The sequence below is a fragment of the Erpetoichthys calabaricus genome, chromosome 4, assembly GCF_900747795.2.
Source record: "Erpetoichthys calabaricus chromosome 4, fErpCal1.3, whole genome shotgun sequence".
Lineage (NCBI taxonomy): Eukaryota > Metazoa > Chordata > Cladistia > Polypteriformes > Polypteridae > Erpetoichthys > Erpetoichthys calabaricus.
In genome coordinates, this window is record NC_041397.2 from 204,928,310 (window position 1) to 204,948,899 (window position 20,590).

A 20,590-nucleotide genomic window follows, 5' to 3' on the forward strand; every position below is an offset into this window, starting at 1 on the left:
AAAGTTTATGGAGGCTAATTAACTTCTGCTATAAAAACAATGAATGACTACCTAATTATGCACTAACAGAGTGGAAAAATCTACAAACAAACTACCTCTACAAAGCTTTACTTCAACACACCCTTGTGAACACTAACATTCTGCTTCGATGTTTCTTTCATATAACTTAATTAATTGAATAAATGCACCTACCCCCTGGATAATCGTATCCTTTTACACTTTAATTTTGCAGTTTAAATCAAGCCTAATATGAATAATAGAAATGTAAATATGATTATGAACTTGAGATAAAAAAATAAAGCATTAGATAGTGTAGGTTGTATTTCAACTAAGGCCATAGCTACAAATAAGTACAAGTGTGTTTGAAACATTGTAATATACATTACCTTTCACTCTCTTGAAGATGCATCAATGTATGACATGCATCATTTATCAAAAGAATTCTAAAACTGCTTTATTACACTTAAAATACTGACAGAACTTGACAGCTGCCTACCACTATGCACAAGGATGTATACTTTGACTTTATGCATCAACAATCAACAAGTTCACAGAGGTGATCAGTAGTCATGTTACAGTGCATCAACATAAATCGATATAGTCGATTATTTAAATTCATTGGTTGGTGCAGCATACATCAACGCATCTCATTTTTATCATCTTTCAAGAGATCAACATGGTAGCATCTCACTCACCTGCAGGTCCTTTGCCTGAAAGACACACAGACTTCTAAAGAATGGGAGTACTTTAAGATAAAGCTTAATAATACTGTGTTCTGTACACACTGTAAATGTGAAATGGTGTATTACAGCAGCACAACGTTTTTGCAGGAGTATTTAAGAAGGAAGCATTCCAGAGTATTCTGTGAAATTGCCTCCAAGACAGTATCATAATTTCTAATTGGTAAATCCAAGCATTTTGCAGTCATTTATTTTCCTGACGCTAGCACTGAGAAACAAGACTTTTACAAGACTCAGAGAAATGCTCTGCCTCACCTTTTACATTAAGACCTGGGTACTGGCACTTATGTGCTATACATTCACTTCAAGCATTGCTTTGTACAGTATATACATTTGATAACTTTAAAAGGGGACCACATACAAATGATGAAAAACATGAAAAGAAATACTATACTTTAGTAAATAGCATAATCAAATTAAAACTGTAAACGACTAGTGATAATATATACAAAAATTTCACCTTAATCTACCTGATTACCTATTTCAAAAGAACACACCTTCCTATAAAATTGTGTTTTACAATGACCATCAACAAAAGCCAAATGGAAAACACAGAGGGGAAAAAAACCACAAATGCAGGAATATTTCACTCCTGAACAATTGTGTATAGCGTGTTAAAGAGTAAGCAGCTCCAAAGACCTAAAACTGTTATTACTTATTATTTGACTGATGTCTTTATCCAAGGTGGCATACAGCATTTGTTATATTGGTTACATTTATTTTGTGTTTTTCCAGTTGTAGTACAGGCAGGTGAAGTAATTTGCTCATGATAACACAGTGTCAGTAGAAGGTTTGAACCCAAAACTTCAGGGATCCAAAGCCTTAACCACTACAACAGACTGTCTGCCAATAACCTACAACTATTGTAAACAAACAGAGAAGTACTTGGTTACTTAGTTCTTCTGATGCACCCAATTAACAGATGGTACTATAACTGACACCCATTGCTTTACGAAATTCCCTGAGCAAAGCCAGTAGCACAGCTATTTTGTGTTATGTGTGTGTACATATATACACACACAGTTATAGTTAGAACAATAAGACAATTTTGTGGAAAGCCACCAAAATATATGAAAAAAAAAATTAATAAAATGTCATAAGCCATTTGTCATAGTTGCTGCAAGGATTTCCCGGGAACCAGGTGTTAAAATATATTGTATAATCCAATTTTAAGATTGCAGAGCAATTTGAAATCAAGGTGGTTTGGTGAAGAAGTGTATCCATAAACTAGCCCATAGTGAATCCTACAACCAGAACACAGCATATCATCTATTTTCTCTGTAAAATAAACTATACATTTAATGATATTTATATTTAATGAAAATCTAAGCTGCAGAGATTTCTCATTCTGTTGGAACAGAGTTAATCTCCAAAATACGCATAATTTGAACATGGAAGATGAATCACAGTCAATTCTTGTTATTCGCGAATGATGCGTTTCTGAAAAATGCTGTGGATACGGAAAATGTGTATAACGAAACATTGATTCTATGGGAAAAAATTGGCTTAGTTTCCAATGGGAGGCCATCTCAGGGGACATGGGGACAGATGGATGGGCCACCCCTCCACTCTCAGTAATGATGTTTTCACAGGTTAACCTAGGGAAGCCTTGCTACGACTTTTACTTCCTCTGTAGTCATGTTCAATTGTCTTCTAGGTTGCACTGGGAGAAACCACAAGCGACAGCAGTGAGGCTGATCCAAGGACCTCATTAAGCCATCCAATCGGTAGTATCGATGGACAGTGATTACAAGGGGCAGAGGACTTGATCAGTGCAAGCTCATGACCTGCACTTACTGGGGAACAGCAGCAAGCCACAGACCCTATCGTAAATGGGATTCAAATACTTTGCCCCACTCCTCTTGGCACTGTTAAATATTTGATCCTTTTGGTGAAGCGCACATGCAGACCTGGATGCTGAGAGTATTAAACTTGAATTCCATAAATGTGCAAATCTTTTGACATCCGTATCTTCGATTCATAACAAATAAGCCTCAGAATGCATAAGCAAAAGATTACATTTAAATGGCATCACAGGCCAGTTACTGAGAGATAGGCCTCTGAATTTTTTTTCTGTTGCACATGGCTGAGAATACAATCCAATCCATAGTGAGGACCTTATCCACAAATAGGCATGATTAGACAGTAGGTGTCGCAAAATGGATTACATTTTTAATACAAGCAGATAAACGATCTGCAAATTTCTAGCAAGATGTTATTCACTATTATCCACAAAAAGGAAAACATATTATGACCATAGATCAAAATGACAATTAACAGTGCTATGTTTATTCTTGCAGGTTTTATATATGTGTAGGTGCATTTAATATGTTTTTCTTGTCTCAAATGCACACCATGCACTCCACTATATTATGTATAAATCCTTAGTTTGTTTTAAAGGATTTTACTAGAAGATGAATCCAACAATATTTTTAAAACAATTCTGACTAACTGATTTCCAGACTGCTGCAGATCATTAAAGTTAGCTCTTGTTATTTTACTCCTACTCTTCATGAAGTGCCAATAGCCAATTCAGAACATTTCAGTGACAGCCAATTCAGCAACGTTGTAGCATGGTTAAGGCGCAGTATACGGGTATACAATCTATACACTAAGAGATGTAATTTCAAGTCAGACTTACCTACTTACACTTAGTCAAAACTCAAAATGCTGTGTTATTTGAAAATGTTACCTGATGCGGATATGTATTAAAATTTGAATTTCATAAATTTGCAACACTCTTGCCATTCTCATTTTCAATTTAGAACAAACATGCCTCAGAGTGCATAAGCAACAGGTTACAGCACACAAATTTTGTTTGTTATTGGCTTTTTTTCGGGATAATTTGTACTTTTATTTCCTCTGTTTAATGAGTTCCTGACTGGCACCATCATTACCAAATACTCTACTTCATTGCCTTTTCTGGACATACTTTTGAAGTCTTTGGGTGCAAATCAACTGCATGTATTGTGATAATGAAGAGATTGTTAGTGTATAAAGATCTTGACATGTATTACTTTTAATATTTACTAAAAAAAAACAAACACCAGCACACATATTCCATAATATTTTTTTATAAAACAGAAACAAATCATGCTTCGCTTCCTTATAGGTGACATACTTTCTTTGAAATTATCCATGGAGCAGTGGTACTGAAGGGCCACAAAATTCCATATTGAATGTTTGAAACTAGTAACAAAAAAGGGTAGATAAAGAATTTCTATAGACAAATAAACCAAAGTAATACAATGCAGAAAGCACACTAGTTTTGTAAAGCACTAAATAATACCTGTTTTTAATATTTCACAGATATAAATTCTCAGCAGAAAATTTTCATATGCCACTTAACATTTTAGTGAAGTTTCTATTTGCAACATTCTTTGGTAAAAGGAGTGTGCTTGAGGTTGGATAATAGATGAACCTTACAATACTTTGTTAAAATTAACTATCTTTATTTGCTTACCTCATTTATATGTTTATAGGTTTTGATCAGGTCAACAGAAAGTTTCCTTAGTGGAGCTGTTGCAGGATCACGAAAGGTTTGGGGCATCCGCCTCTGTAATATGACAACATCAGGAATCACCTTAAACAAATACAAAAAAGTCTAACATTTAACTTTAAAAGAATCCAAACTTATTTTGGAAATTAACATTTACCCCATTATTGCTAGATATCGGAGTGATGAAACAGGTGGTTAGAAATTTCTGGAGTATTCATAGATAGATTAAAATTAATTTAAATAGCGTTTAAATTGAAGGCAGGATTCTTCACCAGTGAACAAAGGAGAGAGGCGGATCTTTAATTCAAACGCACAGTACTAGAGATCTATAACCTCTCTCCATATGCAATTTCTCCTTGAAAATAGAAGTACGTAACATAGAAAATATCTTTTTGGTTAAATAGAGCAACTCAAACACAATATACTATAACTAAAAAACTCTGTAGTCTAAAAGGTAGGAATCATGTTTGAACAGGAATGACTGAATTCTGTGCAGTAAAATATTCCTGTCTCAGGCACTTTACAACCAGCATTCATCTAATGAACAACAATGAACTAATGATAATTCCATGGAAAAGAATATTCATGCACTTTATACCACACATTGCTGTATGGCAGTGATTTTAAAACTTTTACATCTCATAGCATAGGTTGGGTGTATGGTACACAAACTAATTAATAAAATTCTGCAGCACATCGAATAATATTTTTTGCCAATCTGACAAAAAAAATAGGTATAATTTTGGTTGATTTAAAAGAAAAAAATAGTAATAGTAATTACCTGCCCTTTTTGCTACAAAGTGGTTTTTTAAAACATTTTTAAACTATTTATGATACTTTAAAATAAAAAAAGCTCAAATTATCAGGTACCTTTACTTGTATTACGAGCAAGTGGCACAGCGGTAGCACTGCTGCCTCCCAGTATAGCGATCCCAGCATACTTTTTGCAAAGCACTTTGAGTAGTGAGAAAAGTGCTATATAAAGGTAAAGAACTATTATACATGTGTATGTGTGATCAAATGCAGCCATGGCGGAGTGACGGATAAACAGGGACACTAGATGTGCTCAACAATAAGATGCATTCATTGCAATAGTTGCACAGCACGGTGTCCATGCAACATAATGTGTATATTATTGAAGTAAATGTTCAAATAAACTGACTATATGAAATAATTTTTCTATATAAATTTTAACAAGTTGTGACATGTAAACTGGTGACAAATGCATTAAATTATACATGTATTGCTTTACATTTCATATATAGTATATTATTAAAATTAAAAATGTTTACATCATATCAGCCATATATGTAAGTTTTATATGTTAGACTACAGCTTGTTGACTGGAGACAGATATCTAATGAAAGGGATTATAGTACCGGACCATTAGTACTACAATCCAGCTTCCTGATTTTAAAGCACAACCTTGGAACAGTGATGAACGGGAAGTATGTATAGACTACAAAAGTACAGAAAATTAAGTAGTATGAGCTAAGCATGGTTCTTGGCTCTACAGTATTTTTGACTTGCAAATCACACTTTCATGACATGAAGACATAAGACATTAAAAAAAAAAAAGTAACAATTACAAAAATAGACGGTGAACTAAGGAGGAAAACTACATAACAAATGAAATTTCAAAGTCAGCATACAGATCTAGGAATTAGTCAATTCAATACAAAATTTACATATTTATAAGTAGGATACATGATGGACATGACCAGGAATGTTCTTAACTTACATCCATTGTTTCTAGAATAGGATTTTTCCACCCCACCCCCATGTCTCTGAACCAGATTAAGCAAGTTTAAGAGAACACAAGGAATACTTGAAAAAATCAATTGTAAGAAAAACTGCAAATCACAACTCTTTAAATAAAAAGGGAGAGTTAAAATAACCAACAATATAGCAAGAATAGACTAGCATTCAACTACTTTAAAAATAGAAATTACAAAGACACAGGAGACCATCTATTACCAACAGTCACTTTTAACTGCACATTCTTTGTTACAATTGCATTTATTTCACTTTAAAAGTTTATGTAAAAAACAACCATCAAATCCTAAACTGCTGGAATGACGTTCCAAAGCTACAGACTTAAGCCAATGTGATCCATAATAAAGACAAAAATACGTTCTGTTGATTGACATTTGAGCTTGGGTTTTTAACTCATTGACAGCTTTTGACAGATTTTTTTTCTTTGGTTATATTCTTGAATAAAAGCGCACATTTATTTGATATTTGACATGTCTTCACACATTATACACTTCACGTTATTATTACTATAACATTGAAATAGTTTTAGTTATGTGTTCTACATTTCTTGCCTCGCATTTCCTGTCATCCAACATTTACCCAAATCATTGTAGAAATGGAACACGTATGAATGTATGTATTCCAAATTCACATACTTGGGGGTTAATGCACCCCTGGACGCCAAATACTTTTTTGCTGCACTTTTCAAGTAAACGTCACAATTCACAAAGAAAATGTGAAATTTTAATGGAACACATTTTTTTTTTCATGCAAAGAGCATCACAATTACTGTAATACTGATCATTTTACACACTTCCAATGAATTGTAAAAACTATTAAAAAAACTACTGCAACAATCTATTATATGTACAAGGTGCAACTAACGCCATTGATGAAATTCAGTAAATCACCGAGCCAACTGCATTTGAACTGCCTGCATGCAAGCACACAGAGGTAAGCGCTGATTTTTGCAGGCTAGTCTAGTGCAGCGGCTAAATCCCAGGGACAATTATGCTGCAGTTCTGCCAGGGCTGGCAGTGGTCATGAGCTGGCTGCACAACAAATATACAGCACTGACTGATCAGCGGTGGCGTGTTGGCAAATTGCTCTGGGAAGCGACTACAGCCGGTTGTGGCATTCAATGAATGTACGTTGCCGAATACACTCAGCCCCTGCGTGCTGGAAAATTACACTGAGACACAACTATAGCCGGTTATGCATTCAATTAAATTATATTGCCTAATATACTCGGCCTCGGCGTGCTTCCAAATTGCACTGGAAACCGACTTTAGCCGGTTGTGGCGTTCAACAAATGTAGTTTGCTGAATATACTTGGCTCTGGCGTGCTGGCAAATTGCATTGGGAACCGACTATAGCCAGTTCTGGCGGTTTAAGAGTTAATCTCCTTCCTGTCTCTCCCCGTTCTCTCTCACTGGCCAGCCTATTGTCTGCTTTTGTCCCTCAATGCCAGCTCCCCTTTAAATACATTCATGAACGCAGCGTCTCAATCGCATACTGCAGAAAGCAGATGAACCAACTGAGACAGACAGCACCCTCACGTGCAGGTGTGTCTTCGCCTCAATTACCTCGTCAGCCTCCTGCAGTTGTGCAAGCATGCACACCCAAGGAGATCAAGCCAGACATTCCATTTATTTAAAAAGTATTACATATAGGAAGTAAAAATGTTAGGTTTGAATACAAAATGGGAAAATCATAAGCACACCTTGTGAGAAGGATTTAGGAGTTATAGTGGGCTAGTTAGACCTCACCTGGAGAATTGTGTGTAATTTTGGTCTACAGTATATAAAAAAAAGATATAGCAGCACTAGAAAAAGTCCAGAGAACAGCAACTAGGCTGATTCTAATGCTACAGGGGATGGATTATGAGGAAAGATTACAAGAGCTGATCCTTTTCAGTTTAAGCAAAAGAAGATTAAGAGGAAACATGACTAAAGTGTTTAGAATTATAAATTGCAAAAGTACAATGGACAGATTGTTACTTTAAAATTAATTTATCAAGACAGGACACAGTTAGAAACTTGTTTGTGTGAAATTTACCCTTAACATTAGAGAGTTTTTCGTTACACTGAGAACCAGAGACACATGGAATAAGTTACCAAGTAGTGTGGTAGACATTAGACTTTTAAAACTACAGTAGACTTGACGTTATTTTGGAAAAATTAATTGGATAGGACTGGCAAACTTTGTTGAACTGAATGCCTTTCCTTATCTCGATTGCTCTAATATGTACCAAACAACTACTGATAGTACTCATATATACCGTTTAGTGGTACTGTCAAGTGACTCTACAGTCCTACTGATAAAATGTTAACAGTCATGAGGGGAATGACAGAAATACTGGACTGTGCATTTACAATACCATTTGTTAATATTAATGGGGTTTTTTAGTAGTTTTTCAGGCATAACTGTGGCATTTATATTTTGAAATTGTGTGGTTTTGTCACAGGCACCACAACCTTTTTAAATGTTGTGTCTGTTGACAATCACTTCATTTCATATACAAGATAGCTGTGCCTAGTTTACCTGGTCCTACATTTGACTAGATATACTCTTCTGATTTCTATCTTTTGCTTTTCTTGCTTAGTGGTAGCAGGTAGCTAACAGGTGCTAACTAAGTGTACGAAGAATATATAATGTTTAGGACTTTCTATTTTCTGAGTTTGATGATTGGTACCCCTCCAATCAGTCTGCCTATTGAGCATGATTCTGTCCTTCCCTTTAGTTAATTAAGAAACTTTCTGGCCACTTTTTGCCCCTGATCATTTCATCTTTGTGCATTTAAGGGGTCTTATGCTTCCCAAGGTTTTATGTAACCCTAATGCATGATAGCACATTTTGGCTGTTACAGTCTAGCATCTCTCAGCAATTTTAGTAACCTTAGCTAATATTTTAGTAAGAACCCTTTTGGAGGTGCATGCTATCTGTGGAATACCTGTAGAAAATTTGACTATCTTGCTGACTTTCTATCTACAGAAAAAGAGGACAGTGGGCTTTTTTTTTTGCTTTGCTGTTTGCCATTCTCAACCTCCTGTGCTCACCTGTTGGAACATGTGAATACTACCGTTTTCTCATGTTTTTTAACTTGATGCTTTTGTCATTTTATTTAAGTGTTTATGGTGTTATGAATTTTTATTTTAATACCCACCCAAGGCCACTTGATTCTTTTCCATTCTTTTATTAAAGACATTTCATTTCAAAGCAATACAGTAATCCCTCCTCCATCGCGGGGGTTGCATTCCAGAGCCACCCGCGAAATAAGAAAATCCGCGAAGTAGAAACCATATGTTTATATGGTTATTTTTATATTGTCATGCTTGGGTCACAGATTTGCGCAGAAACACAGGAGGTTGTAGAGAGACAGGAACATTATTCCAACACTGCAAACAAACATTTGTCTCTTTTTCAAAAGTTTAAACTGTGCTCCATGACAAGACAGAGATGACAGTTCCGTCTCACAATTAAAAGAATGCAAACATATTTTCCTCTTCAAAGGAAAGCAAACAAATCAATAGGGCTGTTTGCTTTTAAGTATGCAAAGCACCGCGGCACAAAGCTGTTGAAGGCGGCAGCTCACACCCCCTCCGTCAGGAGCAGGGAGAGAGAGAGAGAGAGAGAGAGAGAGAGAGAGAGACAGACAGATAAAAAAATCAATATGTGCCCTTTGTGCTTTTAAGTATGCGAAGCACCGTGCAGCATGTCCTTCAGGAAGCAGCTGCACACAGAAGGTAGCAACGTCCCTATCGTCTAGGTGTGCGAACAGCCCCCCTGCTCACACCCCCCTACGTTAGCGCAAGAGAGAGAGAGAGAGAGAGAGAAAGTAAGTTGGGTAGCTTCTCAGCCATCTGCCAATAGCGTCCCTTGTATGAAATCAACTGGGCAAACCAACTGAGGAAGCATGTACCAGAAATTAAAAGACCCATTGTCCGCAGAAACCCGCGAAGCGGGTTGAAAAACAAACTCCTGCTTCTTTTTTATCCGATCTCGACTGTTACAAATTGATTTCCAGGCCTCCCCATAAAAACTGTTCAGATTACAGTATACTATACGTGTACTAACCAAGACACAGAATTATACTCACATAAGCCCAGTTTTGTTAAAACTACATGTGGTGATGCATGTTGCGGGCAATGGCAGTGTGTGAGATTTGAGAATCAAAACAGCACAACTCGGGCTCTGTGGCTGAGGAGTTTGGCTGCCACGAGGTGTTCATTGTGAAGCTGAGCTGATTGCTTGATTAGGTTACCTGCTCCATACTGGCACTGCACAGTTTATAATCGGGGTGCTGCTCCCACAGGTGTATATGAAGGGAATGGGTGTAGGTTAGGGGGAGGTGTGCGTGTCTGGGGAGGCGCGAGTGAAACCTTTGAGATAAAAAAGCAACCAACCAGTCTGAGTTGGCTCCTGATGAAGGTAGAGGAAAGCTGACAGGAGATAGGAGGGATGGCATCAAAGACATGAGCAAGTTTAAAGGCTGACTGCACTCACTGGCGTCTCAGAGGATGAAGACGGGTGCTTACTCCTTATGTAAACCTATTGATTCCCCTGGGTACAGGTATTTTAACTTTTTGATTAGGTCACAGATTAAGCTGAACGCCGCAGGCAACTGTACTTTGTTTCATTGCTTCATGCTCAAGAAAAAAATACAATCTGCTTAGTCTTCAGCATGACTGGCTGTTCTAAATAAAAGACAGCTAAACAGTTAACTTTTAAAGAAAAATCACATTAACATCGTTAGCTTTTCAAACCAGTAACAGTAGCATATTAAACTAATCTTAACATTCTGTTAAAGCTATTAAAAGTAGATTTTAGTAGATTTTTTTTTCCCTTGAAGAGGTTTCTACAGCATGTGATTTTTTTGTGATGCAATTAAATTTTTCAAATTTAGGCAGGCAAGCAATTAAATTTATAGGACATAACATTTATCATTTTCAAATATCTTTGAATGACAACTGTTGATCATTTCAAACAAAAGTAATTTCAAATGTCACCATCTAGAGTATTATCTATTTTCCACTTTCACCTTCCTTTGACATTATGTTTTAAATGTGAATGGAAGGTATAAACATCTGAATAAAAAAAAACAAAACATTTGTACATATACACCATCTTACATTTTCAGTATCTTTAGCATTAAAAAAGGATACATTTCATTAATAACAATTAACTAGTGGTTGCTCTACCTGGTTGACAACTGGCTGCTGAACCTGTTCATTGTAAGACAATGCAGCAACGGATGGGTCAGTACTCTGCGGATGACGGTCACTGAACTGCTGATGTGCATGAGGCATTTGTGTAGCCATCTGAAGGCCAGCAGCATGGAAAGAAAATGAAGGTGCAAGCCGAACAGATGAAGGTTTGCATGCTGAAGTCTCTCCCCCTGAAACAAAAAAGAAGTCAATTTGTATGTATTATTTGTTTCACTTACACTGCACTCAAAGATATTCATTAATGCTACAAAATGTTCAAAGATTACTAACTCAGAATAGTAAGACAAGATTTCTAACAAGACATTTTCCATATATTACAAAGAAATTTGAAAATGGCATGAAATTATCATAACTGTAGGAACATCAGGAAATTAGGAAGTAGTGTTTTTCTGAAACAAATAATTCCTATGAGAACAACATTTTACTCTATAGTGCTACACAACCTTCACATGTACATGGAAAAAGAAGACAGCCAAAGCCATAAACCAGATTGCTCTGATAGGTATAAATACTGTATACTCATGAAATATTAAATGTTTATGTGGCAATCTAACGTCTTCAAAAACTATATTGCCTACAAAATGTATACACCCACTAACAAATTAACCTTAATAAAAAAGACAAAAGAACACTTCAAGCAACTCCATGCTTCTTGGATAAGTAGAATAAAATATTTAAGTTGCCGAATATTCCTAGGAGTACAGTTAAATCAATCTGTATGTAATGGAAAAAGTACTGCATTGTTGTAAATCTACTTAGAGCAAGCCATTAACAACACAGAATGTTCGATTAAGACGATTAGTGATGAAGACCACCAAAAAACCTAGGATAACTCTGAAGGACTTACAAGCTACAGTTGACAAGAATGGGGAGATTGCACACAGTATTTGCCAGCTTCACCAATCGGCGATTTCTGAGACAGTGGCAAAAAGAAAACCTCTATTTAAAAAACACCCCACACATGACATTTTGGGTAGAGTTTGCCAGAAAGCACAAGGGAGACTCTGAAGTTAGCTGGAGAATAAGAAAATGTGAAAACTTCCAAAGAAGTCATTTGTAGACATATGTATTGCAAGAATTCCTTAACTATGAAACACATAGAAACAAAGATAAAAATTCACAGATGCCGTTTAATGTCAGATTAACAATGAGTTATGCAAATATGAATTCAGTTTTGTTACATATTATCTTTTCTCCTATATAACAAACATTTTTTTTACCTTGTCCAGGAAACAAAGGATTCTCATAATGACCAAGTGCTGTCTAGTGATTAGCTTTGGAGAATCACAGCACTGCATACTTAGAGATTCCATTAATCTCTCCATACAAATTCATAAAGAATGAAAACATGAAGATACTTCAAACTGAAATACCCACCATCCTGGTATTTTGGTTGGAGTGTTAAATCAATGCATTAGAGTTGTTCAGAATAGTAATGGGCCAGAACATATCTGGGCAGCACTGGGAACAAGTCAGGAACAAATCATAGAAAGTACAGTCCACTGAAGGGTATCTATCTCCACACTGTGTAGATCACATTTTCTGAGTGTATTAGCCCCAACTGTAAACATGAGGAAGGCTATCTTAGGTTATTACAAGGTCTACAATTGGCTGAGCTAATAAATATCAAACTTTGTTGAAGCGTCTATGTAATTTTGTCTGTCTGAATATTTAGCAGTAGTGAATTGCTCATGTACAAACTATTTATTAATTAGTTCATATTTACAGGTGCTGGTCATAAAATTAGAATATCATGACAAAGTAGATTTATTTCAGTAATTCCATTCAAAAAGTGAAACTCGTATAGTAGATTCATTCATTACACACAGACTGATGTATTTCAAATGTTTATTTCTTTTAATGTTGATGATTATAACTGACAACTAATGAAAGTCCCAAATTCAGTATCTCGGAAAATTAGAATATCAATTAAGACCAATGCAAAAAAAGGATTTTTAGAAATGTTGGCCAACTGAAAGGTATGAACATGAAAAGTATGAGCATGTACAGCACTCAATATTTAGTTGGGGTTCCTTTGGCCTGGATTACTGCAGCAATGCGGCGTGGCATGGAGTCGATCAGTCTGTGGCACTGCACAGGTGTTATGAGAGCCCATGTTGCTCTGATAGTGGCCTTCAGCTCTTCTGAATTGTTCGGTCTGGCGTATTGCATCTTCCTCTTCACAATACCCCAATGGGGTTAAGGTCAGGCGAGTTTGCTGGCCAATCAAAATCAGGGATACCATGGTCCTTAAACCAGGTACTGGTAGCTTTGGCACTGTGTGCAGGTGCCAGGTCCTGTTGGAAAATGAAATCTGCATCTCCATAAAGTTCGTCAGCAGCAGGAAGCATGAAGTGCTCTAAAACTTCCTGGTAGACGGCTGCGTTGACCTTGGACCTCAGAAAACACAATGGACAAACACCAGCAGATGACATGGCACCCCAAACTATCACTGACTGTGGAAACTTTACACTGGACCTCACGCAACGTGGATTCTGCGCTTCTCCTCTCTTCCTCCAGACTCTGGGACCTTGATTTCCAAAGGAAATGCAAAATTTACTTTCATCAGAGAACATAACTTTGGACCACTCAGCAGCAGTCCAGTCCTTTTTGTCTTTAGCCCAGGCGAGACGCTTCTGACGCTGTCTCTTGTTCAAGAGTGGCTTGACACAAGGAATGCGACAGCTGAAACCCAAGTCTTGCATACGTCTGTGCGTGGTGGTTCTTGAAGCACTGACTCCAGCTGCAGTCCACTCTTTGTGAATCTCCCCCACATTTTTGAATGGGTTTTGTGTCACAATCCTCTCCAGGGTGCGGTTATCCCTATTGCTTGTACACTTTTTTCTACCACATCTTGTCCTTCCCTTCGTCTCTCTATTAATGTACTTAGACACAGAGCTCTGTGAACAGCCAGCCTCTTTAGCAATGACCTTTTGTGTCTTGCCCTCCTTGTGCAAGGTGTCAATGGTCGTCTTTTAGACAACTGTCAAGTCAGCAGTCTTCCCTATGATTGTGTAGCCTACAGAACTAGACTGAGGGACCATTTAAAGGCTTTTGCAGGTGTTTTGAGTTAATTAGCTGATTAGAGTGTGGCACCAGGTGTCTTCAATATTGAACCTTTTCACAATATTCTAATTTTCCCAGATACTGAATTTGGGACTTTCATTAGTTGTCAGTTATAATCATCAACATTAAAAGAAATAAACATTTGAAATACATCAGTCTGTGTGTAATGGATGAATCTAATATACAAGTTTCACTTTTTGAATGTAATTACTGAAATAAATCAACTTTGTCATGATATTCTAATTTTATGACCAGCACCTGTATATATGTGTATGTATTTAAACTTGAGGTAGTGGTGACTACTGACAGTGCCAGCAGTCAGCTACTCCACAGTGCCTGCGGTCAGCGGTTCAATTATGATTCCTAACAGCAAACGACGTCTAGCTAACAACACACCCACAGAAAAACAAAAACGAGACTGCATGGATAAAAATAATGAACGAAGGCGCCTACAACGCACTTCTGAAACACCAGAACCAAACGAGTCATGCCTCCAAAACCAAACAACTGTACTACAAATATATTTCTTTCATTAAATGAAAACTTTCACAGGACGCTCCCACCCTTCACGATCTTACATCCCTACAAAGATTGGAGAGAACAGAACGTAATTGCCATTATTGGATTTGCGATTCTTTAGAGAATCGCGGGTTTACCGGTAAACTGAGAAAAAGGAATCACAGACAATTACACAAACAGCAGTTTGTACAAAATGTACAATTAGACAAACGGCAAGAAATGCTACTTTAATAAATTCAGACCTTTTTATTTTGTCTTTTAAATTGAAAAGCACACCGTTTGAGTTCAGCTGCTTACATTTTTAATTGGGAAAAGAAAAACATTAAGATGAATTTGAAACTGCTGCTTATTAAGAATAAGCTTGTCAGCTTAACAGCAAAATGTGCCTTTTACATATAAACCTGTTAAGCATGTTATTCTTGTGTCATCTTGATAAACAACTTAGGAACATTTGATACATTTGTGGATTTTTTCAAAGATTTATTATTTTCTGCTGTGTGTCATGCAGTACAGCAAAAAGTTTTGTTAAGAAACACATACTACATAATTAAAATAGTAACCCATATTTATAATTATACCTCAGGAATTACAATGGTCTGTCTAGCTGATACATTGAAGAAAAAAAAAAAACACTCTTGTATAAATAAAGTAGGTTTCACAGGGCAAGAGGAAGTAAGAAAACCATTTCTTAAACAACAAAACTGGGCTTTGAAATACCAGCTGTGGGCTAATGCAGACTGGACAAAGTCTCCTCACAGAAAAAACTGAAACTTGCTTTTTTCAACCACTATTGTGCTGTAAGGCACTTATCACACAAGCTGGTGACCCTTAGAAAGATTTCTTCTGATTGGATTCTAACTTTGGGCCTGCCACATGTCTTTCTACTGGATTTTCCTCCAGTTTCCAATTGCCTTTGCAATTTCTCTAAATGAAAGGCCTACACCTCTAAGGGTAATAATGCTCTCTCATTTAATTTGTTAATTGTCCGTTTCTTGCCATTATTACATTTAATATTGTCCAAGTAGTGCTGCAGAGAGTGTAGTAACATAGTCTGTTCCAACTTTTAAGACAGAGAGAGGGCTTTCAAGTAATCGACAGAAGTAGGGACACCAGTGCAAATTGTATGCGTCATCTTGCAAGGCTTAAATTTACTTTGATTGCTGCAAAATATATGTAGATTGTAACATATTAGTTGTAAGAATGCCCATTTGTAATAATCTGATATTTCCATTTTTCAGTTTTTGCCAACCTAAGCTTTAAATTTAAACTTCTGGCAGTTTACTGTTTAACTTTTCACCATTTTAGGTCATTCATTGCATTTCAACTGAATAAATTTGAAGAAAAAGTGGAAAAACTGAGGTGTTCTAAAATTTCTGACCAGAGTGCTATTCATTTCCTCACCTGGCTCTTTATTCTCTTAATTGTTCTGTAAAGTGTACAATGCAGCGACTGTAACCAAAAAAAGACGGCTGTCACTGCAGAACAAAGCCACTTTCCCAGAATATTTATGTTACACTTCATTTTAAAATTAACTAACCGGTAAATAAATACAGCAACCCAGACGTTACATACCCCAAAGGAATTGGTTGTACAAAGCAACAGAAATCATTGAGTCATTTGATTTCCATTTATTGTGACATTAGAGTTGTAAGCATCATTAGTTCTCTTCAATGTACCAATAAAGAAAACATAACAGAAGTTCACAATATCTCCTGCCCTGCAGATGGATCTCAATCTTCTCTGCTACATACACACAGTTTTTGAGGTCATTTGCCAAGTGTCTTTATAAACCATATTCCCCATATATTTGTTTTACAATCCCAGAAATGTACTCAGATTTGCTCACTTGCTCATGAAGTCTAAGGATACTTTCAAATTACTGATCTCAGATGACACTCATATTAAATTATAGAAAAAACTTTTAAATAAGCTGAATACGCTGTCTTTAATGCTTGATGGCAGATGGGTAGTGTGTTTTGAAAGACTATCACCAACAACCACACCTTTATTTCCACAGCAAAATACTTAGGGGTGAAACCTGCAATTCATATACTGGCTCATCTAAAGAAGCACTGCCTGAGCTCCAAATCCATCACTTTTCTGTCAGACACCATTCGAGTATTTTGAAAGGTGCCTAGATGGAGTTTTTAAAATTGGGTTATGCTCAGTCTGCCATATTAATTTTCAAAATAAAATGTTAACCGTGTCTATATATGATTTGAATAAATGTGACAAGAAGAATTGTCACATCAATTTTCTGATTGTGGAAAGCATCATTAAAATGATTCCCAAAAATTAAAAGATGAGTTTTTACTGAGCCCAAAATTTGTATGTAGCAAAGTATCCATCAGATGAATTTTGCTGAGGTTTTACAGTAAGTGTGTCAGCTTTTCCACACCTGTGACAAAGATGGACCATAGCTGCATCTGGTTTTAAGAACAAACTCTCTCTTGGATAGAGAATAAATTCAATCAAGAACTGACAAAACCTGCACAGAATTTAGTTATATTCATAGGTAATTGTCTTTATGTCCTTTATGGTTTGTTTACTATCACCAAGCAGATTACACTTGAGGCTATCATGATGCTCTGCATGTTTGATGAGCATTTTTCTATTTTTCTTTCCACACAATAATACTATCATGATGTAGGAAACTGGTTGACCATTTCTTTTGAGATACATGGCACTAGAGTGTCTGCATACACCTTTCATCAAAGAGATCTAGAGGATAGTCTTCCATATGTAAAAGTGGTTATTTTGGAGATTATTTACAAAGGGACTAGTGCAGCTGCATGTGTTTTTTTGGTGACAGTAAAGAGACTCAAAACATATTTAAATGCAATAAATATGAGCACTATTAATTTAATACACAGTTGGTTCTCTTGTTGTAGCGTGTTATTGTTAAAACAGTGTTTTGTGTTAGTAGAGTCACAATGGACTAGCTGAAATACCATCAGTATAGTGATCAAGGTCAGATTAAAGCTTAAAAGATGCCATAAGCAGATAAATGTTGAAAAATTCTAATTATAGCAGATGTGATCTTGGAGCGCTGTTTGAAAACTGAGAAGATGAGCATCAATTCATGATGTAATTTTCCAAAGTAAGGTCCCACAAGGTAGACAACTTTTTTTTTTTTTTAAATTGACAATGATACAAAATCTGCAGTCACTTAACACTAGAATTACCAGAGCCTATGAAAAAACTTGTAGATCCATCCCACCTTAAAACACTTCGTACTTCTCCGTCTTCATCTTTTGTCCTTTTAAATGTGTTGATAAGCAGCAAACAGTAAGCAGTCTTTTATCACATCCCCCCACCGGCACACAATTCCCAGCTCAAGGCTGCTTACCTGCGTGTCAGTTGATTAGAGCTGTATAGAGCAAGAAATCAAGCAAAATTACACCTTTTATAAATACTATATCGTTATTTGGAACACTTGCATTTCATGTGTGTTCCGTGTCTACAACGATCTATGCACAGTAAACACATCGTTGAAACAGAAACGTTTTAATGTTTTAGTAATACACTGCCTGGCCAAAAAAAAAGTCGCCACCTGGATTTAACTAAGCAAATAGGTACGAGCCTCTCCTATTGGATAATTACTGCATGGGTGATTATCTTTCAGCTGGCAACAAGTCATTTAACCCAATCTGGTGCAATGAGTTGCTTCTCATTTCTTAAACAACCATGTCGAAAGACACATCTCATGGTCGTGGAAAAGATGTTAGTCTGTTTGAGAAGGGTCAAATCATTAGCATGCATCAAGCAGAGAAAACATCTAAGGAGATTGCAGAAACTACTAAAATTGGGTTAAGAATTGTCCAATGCATTATTAAAAACTGGAAGGATAGTGGGGACCCATCGTCTTCGAGGAAGAAATGTGGCCGGAAAAAAATCCTGAAAGATCGTGATCGGCGATCACTTAAACGTTTGGTGAAATCAAATCGAAGAAAAACAACAGTAGAACTCAGGTCTATGTTTAATAGTTAAAGTAAGAGCATTTCCCACGCACAATGCGAAGGGAACTCAAGGGATTGGGACTGAACAGCTGTGTTCCCGGATGGTACAGGCATATTCCAAGATGACAATGCCAGGATTCGTCGGGCTCAAAATGTGAAAGAGTGGTTCAGGGAGCACGAGACATCATTTTCACACATGGATTGGCCACCACAGAGTCCAGACCTTAACCCCATTGAGAATCTTTGGGATGTGCTGGAGAAGGCTTTGCACAGCGGTCAGACTCTACCATCATCAATGCAAGATCTTGGTGAAAAATTAATGCAACACTGGATGGAACTAAATCTTGTGACATTGCAGAAGCTTATCGAAACAATGCCACAGCAAATGCGTGCCGTAATCAAAGCTAAAGGCGGTCCAACGAAATATTAGAGTGTGTGAACTTTTTTTTTGGTGGCGACTTTTTTTTTTTGGCCAGGCAGTGTAATTGACAAAATGTAGGCATGAAGTGTATAATGCGTGAAGCCTGAATTCCAAATATCAAAGAAACACTTTCACAAAAGACAAAAGTATAACAGAACAAATGCGCTTTTTTCCAAGACTATAACCTTCTCGGTAGTATACTGGTTAGAGCTGTTGACTCCAATTCAGAAGGTTCTTGGTTTGAGTCTTAATGTCTCCCAAAATAAACGTTTTGAGTAGTGAGCTTTTCTTATTGTTAATATTGTACAATAAAAGCATACATTTGATTTGCGTCTGTAAATGTATAGTACTTGTCAAAGTTAGTCTTTTTTTTTTTTTCATACTTTATTTACTTATCTTCCTACAGCATAAAGTCACAAGTTTACTGCAGAGCTTCCTCTGTTTGATCGTCAAGGGTATGCTCACAAATTACACGTGTAATGCCACGAAAAATACCTGCTGACACTTTAGTACGCGAGCAATGGTATGAGAATGCAGTTACTTTTTTTGGGCACATACACCACGCTAGTGTTTAGATCTGGACGGTGTAGCGTTGGCGAGCTCTGTAAGCCGTGCTGTTTCTTTGAAGGACAGGTGATTGGCTGGAGGACGCCGGACTTTCGCTTTTACACCTGGTGCAGCTGCGTTGTTCTTATATGTGAGGAGACGTTTCTTGCGGGGATGGCTTCTGTTTTCTCCAATCTGAGTTCACCTCTGTTATAGCGCATCTTTATTTGAAAACAGCAGTGTCAGATCGGGGCGAGCGTGAACGCTAACTTTGGCAAGCACTATAAATTTACAGCGGTTGTTACTGGACGTAAATCAAATGTATGTTTTTATTGTGTAATATTAACAATAATAGCAGCTCTCTACTCAAAACGGCAAACTTGAGAAGCTGCCAGCATCGAACCCAGAAGCAATTGATTGGGAGTCAGCAGTTCTTAGCACTGCACCACGCAAGCTGTCGCATCAACCGCTTACCGTAACCTGCTTTCTTTTTTCTTCAGTTATATTCTTAAATAAAAGCGCACTTGTTCTGTTACACTTGTACTTTTTGTGAAAGTGTTTATTTGATATTTGGACTTCAGGCTTTACACCAGTCATTCTCAGTCATGCACACCACTCACATTTACGTCCGTTTTCCCAGTCTCGTTCGTTCACAAGGTCTGACATGGTTTTATATACAATCATCAGATTCAAATGTTAACAGTTCCCACACACAACTGCTGACTCCCAATCAAGAGCTTCTGAGTTCGATGCTAGCAGCTTCTCAAGTTTACCGTTTTGAGTAGAGAGCTGCTGTTATTGCTAATATTATAGAATAAAAACATACATTTGATTTACATCTGTAATAACCGCTGTAA

General features: G+C 36.8%; 1 protein-coding gene across 6 annotated transcripts in view; it reads right to left on the reverse strand.

Annotated features, from left to right (window-relative positions):
• The window catches only part of dyrk1aa (dual-specificity tyrosine-(Y)-phosphorylation regulated kinase 1A, a), a 185,338-nt gene that overhangs the window by 38,075 nt on the left and 126,673 nt on the right, over positions 1-20,590 (reverse strand). For 4 of the 6 annotated variants that reach the window (XM_028800218.2, XM_028800219.2, XM_028800220.2 and 1 more), the window contains exons 5-6: positions 11,196-11,392; positions 4,204-4,323 (exon numbers count right to left, since the gene is read on the reverse strand). In XM_028800218.2, coding sequence (XP_028656051.2) covers positions 4,204-4,323; positions 11,196-11,392 — 317 coding nt within the window. The remainder of the gene's footprint in view (positions 1-4,203; positions 4,324-11,195; positions 11,393-20,590) is intronic. The other 2 variants (XM_028800221.2, XM_028800222.2) reach the window with 1 other exon arrangement.